The sequence below is a fragment of the Alligator sinensis genome, unplaced genomic scaffold (genome assembly GCF_000455745.1).
Source record: "Alligator sinensis unplaced genomic scaffold, ASM45574v1 scaffold174_1, whole genome shotgun sequence".
NCBI lineage: Eukaryota > Metazoa > Chordata > Crocodylia > Alligatoridae > Alligator > Alligator sinensis.
Window position 1 is genome coordinate 582348 of NW_005842516.1, and position 8704 is coordinate 591051.

Below are 8704 nucleotides of genomic sequence, written 5' to 3' on the forward strand. Positions count from 1 at the left end.
GTTTGAAATGTGCATTTTTGAAGTCCAAAACTTCAGTTCTGCTATCTAATGTGTCTGCCTTGTAACAGACAGTGAACACGATGATTTCATGGTCACTGTCACCCAGGCTACCTTCTATTTTTAAGTTGGTTCCCAGGTTGTCCCGCTTGGCCAGGACCATGTCTAAAATGCATTATCTCTAGTTGGCTTGTGCATCTCCTGAGTCAGGAAAAGCTCTTCAATGCAGGTCAATAAGGAACATGACTGATATGACTTGGCTGAGCTTTCCTCCCAAGAGATATCTGGATAATTGAAGTCACCCATAACGACCAGGTCCTGTGCTTGTGCAGCGTCTGCCAGTTCTCGGGTGAACTGTAGATTGAGTTCCTCCCATTGGTTTGGTGGTCTGTAATGTATACCAACAGTGAGGTATCTCTCACCGCAACCCCCTCACCCCCACCCCTCCTTATGGAAGCTGGAGCCCTGTTCAGGGAATAAGAGAATCTATCCGCCCTGTTCTTGCAAGTGGAAGACATTTAATGGGGAATGGAAATTAGAGTAAACCCCAATGACCTAGTCAAGCTACAATGTGATCTGTTTTCTGATGAGCTGTTCAAGGGTGCACAATGTCTCCAGTGCCAGTTGGAGGAGGAACACCAAAGGCATGAGCAGGCAGACAGTTAATGGCAGGGAGCAAAGAAAATAAAAGCAAGGAGGTCAGGTCAGAAGCTTGTTGACTGTTAAAAACAGAGTGGGGAAAAAAAAAAGAGAAGGAGCTCACACAGCTGATCTTGATGGAATCAGAAAAAGTCAAGAGTGGGAAGAGAGGCTGTGAGTACTCTGGGAGAAAATGACCACAGTTGATTTGGGGGGTGAAAAGAAGGCCAAAATAAAGGAACTAGAGGACCATCTGGCTGCTGAAACAAAAGCAGGAAAGGACCCATTAGGAGAGAGATGTGACTTTGCAGCAGCTGCAACAATGCCAACAGAGGAAAGAGGCAGAGATGCAAGTTGTGACATCCCAGCTGTAGCTTCTGGAGAAAGACTGAGACATCAACCAAGCCTTTGTGAGAGAGTTGCAGAGGGAGAAATCCACACTGTTCTTAAGGGTACATCTTAGAAGCAGAGAACAAACTGAAGGAAAGGCAGTAGGAGCTAAGACAGGAGTTGAATCTCACTGTCTTAGAGATAAAGCTACCTGAAGCCACTGCTAAGAGTGCACAGTTTGTGGAAAGAGCTTTGGAGGGACAGCACTACAACCTAAGAAGAGATAAAATACAGGAAGATCCCAAAACCAAGGAGAGAATTTATCTCAGCAGGCAAGAATGCAGTGAAGCCAGGGCATGTAGATATGATCCTGCTAGCTACTATACACACTGGTGACTCCAGCAGAAGCCAATGTTGGAGAAGACAGATGGCAATCCCACCAAGAACTGTAAGTTAAATGAGAGAACAACAACAACATCAGCCACAGCCAGGAAGAAAGATGCTAATATCTGGGCCATGGTTGAACCAGACTAGAGGCCTGATCCCTTGGGGTCCACTGTGTTTAGGAAGAATCTCAAGTCCTAGGTCATCTGGAGGAGGATTAGATGGGTGCTCTAGATTCCAAAAAAATGTTTATTATGCAACCATCTGGCAGAACAAGGCTGGGAAGAGCCATTGTATGGGGTCAGTTGTGTCCACTCCAGGATGCCATATTCATGGTGGCAACATTAAATAGATAGATGCTCTGTGGTTGACTCATGGCAGTAAAAATGGACCATGGGACCACTCTTTATGAAGAGTACTAAACAATAATATGGACCCCCCAGGGTCAAGGGAATTTTGGGTGGGACATAGTCTTAGTACTGAACTGGCCCCTATCCTCCACAGAGGGGAACAAAGAGAAAGGGCTGATTTATGGGGAAGCCAAAAATACTTTTCTAATGGTGGGTACAGGTGGGAGGTGGTCCTAAAGAGAAGAAGGGATGGGATCCCCAGGTCGGGGAAACAATGCCTTTATTGGCCAGGCTGCAGGGTGTGGGCATCCCAAGACCGGCAGTATAGAGAAAGGCAATATGTGAGTACTTCTCTGGAGAGAGCCATAGACCCTGATGGACACCCCTGTAGATAGACAGGGGTTCCCATCCAGGAACTTATGGATTCCTTGGTGGGGGTGTTTGAACTCTGAGTGGGGATGATTGAGTTTCTTAAAGTTAGCCAGTGTGCTTAATTGGTTTATGGCAGCTAGTAGTTTTATATTGTGTATATGCAAGTGCTGTGTTTGTATCAAGATTCAATGTTTGTTTTCTACTTTGAAATAAATCGTATAAGTGGTGGTTTGAGTGGGACTGTAGAGATGGAGAAGATGCCATATCACTTATGAGCTGAACCAAAAGTAAGCCTGAGAGAGGCAAAGCCAGGGCCAAGGAAGCAAGGATTAGAGAAGTTCAGCAGCTAGAGCTAGGAAGGTGAGAGCTCTGGCATGGAGCCAATATCACGAAACCAAAGACCAAGAGGGGCAAAAGCCAGGGCCAGAGTGCCCAGCACTAGGAAAAATGAGCAGCTAGAGCCATGCAGCTGATACCTGTGGCTTGGAGGTGGAAACCCTGGGCAGAGGCCTAGGGCCAAGGGGTCCAGATGTAGAGACATTGTCCATCTAGAGCCAGGGATGTGATAGGATGTGATAGCTGAGGTCTGGAGGCAATCAAGCTAAACCAAAGCTCACAAGTTGCAGAGAACAGGACTAGAGGGTGTAACAGCAAATTTAAAGATAGGTTTCTTCTCCTAAGGGAAAGGGGCAGAAAGATATGGAATAGGGTTCCCCTCTTGGTGAGGAGGATGAGCAGCTGGCTCATGGGCTTGCAGCAGACTATACATGGGGCTGGTGGAATGAGCAGACTTGCATGCACTGCAGGTAGTCAAACCTAATCACAGGTCCACTCAGAGGACTGAGGCAGCTGAGGTAGATAAGTGGTTCATCGCAGGAAGTGAAAGGCTCCCGGGGAAGGAATCTGAAGGAGAATGAGGTAAAAGACAGAGTGGGGAGCTGGGAGCTAGGAGGCAATGTGAAGAACAGAGAGAGGGAGTCAGTCCTAGGCAGAGGATAATGGAGAAGATGGAGTGCTGTAACACAGGAATCAACAGCACTACATCAGAGACTGATCCAAAAATGAATGATATATCCTATTTAATAATTGTTTCATGGAATATGTATGAACAGTCCTTGACAAGATGTAAGAGATGTGATGCTGGGGCAGCGAATACACCTCCTTGCAGTCACTGGACCTTAGCTTGTTTGCCCCCTCTGGCCTCAAAGGGTCCCACCCTCTTGTCTCACTTACCAACCTTTGGTCTTATAATTGAAAAAGGAGGCAATCCCTAAGGGGAAGAGGGGTTTTGATACAGGTCTTAGGTCCTTGTCTGGTCTGAGGCCCCTGGGCTTTCACCCACTGCATTTTGGCCCTCCACCCAACATCCACTCTCTCAGGACACTTAGATCCCAGACCCCAGCTTGAGGTTCACCTCCCCAGTATTTTCTAATTCACACCACAAATCTTCTGCTGATAGCCATCCTTCCCACTTTTGAGTGGTTCAGGACCTGTGGTGCCACTGGCACCCCTCTCAGATGCATTTGCAATATATAAGACACACAAAAAAACTAGACATCTTTTCCCAAAATGATACCTTTTATTAGACCAACTGGAAAATGGCAAGAACATTGTCCTTTTCTGCAAGCTTTTGGGATCATTCACATGAACACCCACAAAGCTGATGAACATACATTGTACCCTTTGCTCAGGATGGGTAGGCATTAAAAGGCATAGGGATATACCATGGTAAAGCATAAGTGAAACTGTACCTAGCATTAAATCTTTCCTGATGGTTGAGAGGTTCCAGGTGTGCCTGGCTCCCTGCTCAGCTTCTGGCCCCGAGGCTTATGTTCAGTTATGTGTGTGCAGAGCCATAGACCCACCGAGCCAGAGATCAGCCTACCCTGTATGCCCAGTACTTGTGTTGGCAAGTACACATTCACACTGTACACAGAGTAGGAGAGCATGAATAGTGGTAAAATAGCAGTTATGCATGCAGAGGCCACTTGGGTGGGTAAAGGGGAAAAGGATTTAACAGTGGGTAGGACTCACAAGAGCCAGACACTGAGTAGGACACCTAAACCAGCTAACAGAAATGGTGAAGAGAAGGGCGAACTTGGGATGCCCTTTAGATGTGGATCCAAATTCTCCAAATGCCTGGACTATGACAAAGATTAAGATGGAGAGGGGAAGTGGCACGTCCTGTCACCCAGGAAGCGGGATCTCCAATATCCAGGTGGCTTACAACCTGAAGGGAACCAATTCACTTCTCTGACCAGATCACTATTACCACTGGTTTTTGTCTAAAGTGTAGTAGCACTTTCCCCTCCTCACACAGGCCTGAGGCACTTGCTGCAAAGAATACAAATCATGGTTCAGAAAAAGGGCCAACAGGAGTGATGACTGTGTAGCCTAGTGCTTATGGCCCTCAGCTGGGAGGAAGGAGCCATTGGGTCAGTCCTACTCATGGGTGTGTTTCGTCTTCTTTTTCTGGGCCTATTTAGTTACAATACATAGGTGGGCCTGGAACCAGAGACCAAATCTCAGGCATCCCCTTTTAGTGTCACTGTGCAAAGCAGCACCTCTAGCTGTGGTTTAGAGGCAAGTGGTCAGAGATTCAGGCTCCTTCTTCCTTGCTGCCCTTCTGGCCCCTGAGTCTTGTACCTTCATCTCTATGGCCCAGCTTGTTCTACAGAAAAGGTGAGGAGTGCCGCCTCCCCAGTCTATTACACAGCCTAGTGGAAAGGTCAGTCTCCAGGGAAGGGAACCCGAGTGCTTGGGCCTGCTAAGATGAAACAGGACATAGGACCCCAGTATCACATTTCCTGAAGTAATATGTGGATTTCTAGACTGTTGTGCAGAAGGTCCATGGCAATATAATGCATGAGAAGCAGAATTGGAGACTCTGGTTATGAAGGGAATGGAGATGCTGGGTGCACAGTTTGAGTCAGGGGATGAAGCTCTTTGTCACCGGTTCGTGCAAGGCACATTCTGCCTCTGAATCATTCTTCACAGGCTCCTAAAAGCCACTATGTAGAAGAACCAGAGGTGCCTAACCACCCCCATCTAGGCCGGGTGCCTAATCTTTGAGAGCTGTAACACATCAGTGGGGATGCCCATGTTACCAAACTGTATTGCTCTGCAAGTGTAGGCATAGCAATAGCCCCAAAGTACTGCTACACTCACTGCCAAATTGCTGCACAGTTTTTACTTAAGATAACATGCAGATGTATAGTCATGACAAAAAGTCCTAAGATGTCATGTTATTTCAAAGTTGATCTGTAAAAAATGACAACTTTTTGAAAGGTCCAGCACATCTCTTCCTTATGCCACTAGACAATTATACATTTTTCACGTAATACAGTAGATCTCCTACGTTTTGTTTCCTGGCAATTCTACTGTTTCTTCTAGATCTAGGCTCTGTCTGTTCCTAGGATGTTAAAATGCCTCCTCTCCACCCTAATGTGTAGTGAGTGTCACCACATTGTTTTATATTATTCCTGTAGAGGATTCCAGGAGGATTATATGTTGTAGTTGTGGTGGCCCAGGAAAATGTCGAAGCAAGCCTTTTTTGTGATATCTTTGATTTGACCAACTATTTAAATCAGGAGAGCCGTTGGACTAGCATCAAGTGCCCTTCCTCAGACCACTTGATTCCCAAAATATTCTCCAAAGATCTCTTCTGACTACACAAGAAGTCTACAAGAAATATCACAAAAAAGGCTTTCCTACTGGAGAATTATACCAATTCTGGGAACCAGCAGAGATTGATCAAGGGGTGGTTCATGTTGTATTTTGTCCAAGAAAGCCACCAAAGTCTAGCATACAATGGATATGGCTTCCACAGTCCAGCACTTTTTAATATTTCAGACTTAAAAAAAATAAAGGAGTCAATAGAGTAAAATGGACCTAACAACAGCACCAGCAACAAACACTGACAGGAAAGGCAAGCAAGGAAGGTTAGTGGCCTCTGTCATATCAGTCAGAGAAAAGCATTTCAGAGTCAAATGACTGTTATTAAGAATGTGCTGTCCGTGCCTCAGCTTTTTCATTCACTGGGTAACAGAAATAGGAGTGGAAACTGAGGACCCTCTCTCTGAAGCTGTGCCCATGTCACTATTACCCCCGCTTTCTAGCTCACCCCCTTTTTGGTACCACATATTATTCCTTGTTGGCTGCCCAAGGAAACAGATCCAGGAGAAGGGGCTTGGTTCGAACCTTCCCAACAGGTCAATTATGCAGCTACATTTGGGCATGTAAGCGATTCTTAGATAAGTTGAAATGAAATTCAATTTAATTCTCAGATCCAGAATTTGGTAGCCACCTGTCCTGCAGAGGTTATAATAAGATTTATTCATGCAATCCAAGGGTAAACTAAGTCCTTCAAGAGACAGGCATATCAGGAAATGTGTTTGAGTGAAGGTAAAAAACATTGTTAATTATAGCAGCATTAGAAGAGTTTGCAAACAACTGACCTGGGGATTTTTAAATGCTATGTAACTATATATGATACAAACACTGCATCTATTTGCAATGCCTATATTCATGAACTAGTGTCCAATTAATCTAAGCTATGACTAAAAGATTCTATTGAAATTCTGCTTACATACTATGAAGACGTGTTCTGTGAAATACCCCGTGTACCAGGTCAAGATACTGTCAGCATAATCAACATTATTATCATTTTGTCTTTATTGACACATTGCCTTTGCCCCTTTCCCTCTACCTTCACACTCTCTCCCTTTCTCCCCTTATGGTTACATAATTATCTCACTGAGAATACACGTAGTTTCCTTAACCTCTGTATTACTACCATCATCAGGAAGAAAGTAGGAGATGGATTTTATTTGCGATGAAGAAGCTTAAATAAACTAAAGGCAAGCATACACCTGAAGATCTTAACAAGCTGATTTTTTTTCAGTAGTGATAGTCTCCTCAAAAATCCATTTTTCATTGAAAGACATTTGGAAACTCAGAGGTTTAGACAGAATGACCAAGTTCCCGATACAGAGATCTCCTTACCCATAAACTAAATCTTCTTTCTTTATGGTAATTGTTTCATTTATTAATTAATTAATTCATTCATTCCTTCTTCTAGGTCCAAGGTTAGGTAAAGAAATGGCCATGGTAAATTACACAACTACCAGGTATTTTGTTCTGGAAGGTGTTTCCAGTGACCCACAGCTCCAGCTTTTCCTTTTTGTGATATTTCTACTTATATACCTACTAACTGTGGTGGGGAATGGGGCTATCATGGTGGTGACAAGAGCTGATCCTCACCTTCACACACCTATGTATTTTTTCCTATTCCATTTATCCTTTCTTGACATATGCTATTCTTCAGTCACTGTCCCAAAGATGCTGCAGAATTTATTGGCAGGGAAAAAAAACATTTCTCTCCCTGGCTGTATTGCCCAGATGACCTTAATTCTTCTCATGGCTTGTACAGAAGTTTTCATGCTATCAGCAATGGCCTATGATCGATATGCTGCCATCTGTAAACCACTGTATTATGTGAGGATCATGAATAAGCAAGTCTGTATGAGACTAGTGGGTGGTGCATGGCTGATCAGCATCTTGCATTCATTGACAAACACTGCTCCTGTGTTACAGTTACATTTCTGTGGGCACAAAGAACTCAACAACTTCAGTTGTGAACTCCCATCTCTGCTAGAAGCATCTTGTGCAGGGACCTTCATCAGTAAGATGACATTTCTCACTTCAGCTATGATTGTAAGCTCAACCTCCTTGTCTATTAACCTGGTCTCTTACATCTGCATCATCTCCAGTATCCTGAGGATACGGTCTGGCGAGGGTAGGGGTAAAGCCTTCTCTACTTGCAGCTCCCACCTCACTGTTGTTCTTTTGTGTTATGGGGCTGCTTTTGCCAGATATCTGAGACCCAATTCGGCCTCTTCAGTGGTTCTTGACAGGCTGTTCACTGTTCAGTACAGTATATTAATGCCTATGTTAAATCCTATCATCTACAGTCTGAGAAACAAGGATGTAAAGGCAGCTCTGGGGAAATTACTGGGGGAAATGAAAGGCATATGAGTGTATTTCAACATTTGAAAAAAATATTATTTGTTAGTGGGAACTGAGTGTTTAAAATATTCTGATGCCATGTAACTGTTTGGCCTGGGCATTTAATCAATAAATAATTAAGTTCTCCCTTAACAGGAAGACCATTTGTTAGGCCTGTGCGAGTCGGCAGCGATCCAATCCGGCTTCAGATCTGGCCGCTTCGGATGGCCGCAATCCGATCTGGAGCTATGAACCAGGTTTCTGCCTCGGAGATCATAGGGTATAATGGGGAATCAATGAAAGATCTATAACTTTGTTTTTTTGTATGATTTGGATGCAACTGGCAGGCCTGCTGAGCACATGAAGCCTGCCAAGTTTCATGAAGATCGGTGCAAGGGTTTGGGGGGAACTGTACCCCAAATTCCTGAAAGCAAAACTCCTGTCGCTGTAAGGAGTGACCTAGAAACCACTATGCAATGACGAAGCAGAAGAGAATGTTATGTGACGAATGCCCATCTGCAATGATAAGGAGGAGACAGTCTTAGATAAAGGAGGCTTGAAAACAAAATAAGAAACAGAGTACTGGGTTATAGGGCTCATTAAAATACTAAAAATCACGCCCCTAG

At 44.4% G+C, this 8704-nt stretch overlaps 1 protein-coding gene across 1 annotated transcript; it reads left to right on the forward strand.

Moving 5' to 3' along the window:
• Positions 1-7172: 7172 nt before the first annotated feature.
• LOC102377043 (olfactory receptor 1009-like) lies at positions 7173-8108 on the forward strand. The gene has a single exon (XM_006031582.3). The coding sequence runs from the start codon at positions 7173-7175 to the stop codon at positions 8106-8108; it is 936 nt and encodes a 311-aa protein (XP_006031644.3).
• The last annotated feature ends 596 nt before the right edge of the window (positions 8109-8704 follow it).

What these genes read in the sequence shown, in the direction of transcription:
- LOC102377043 (XM_006031582.3), top strand. Translation starts at nt 7,173, where the DNA reads ATGGCCATGGTAAATTACACAACTACCAGGTATTTTGTTCTGGAAGGT.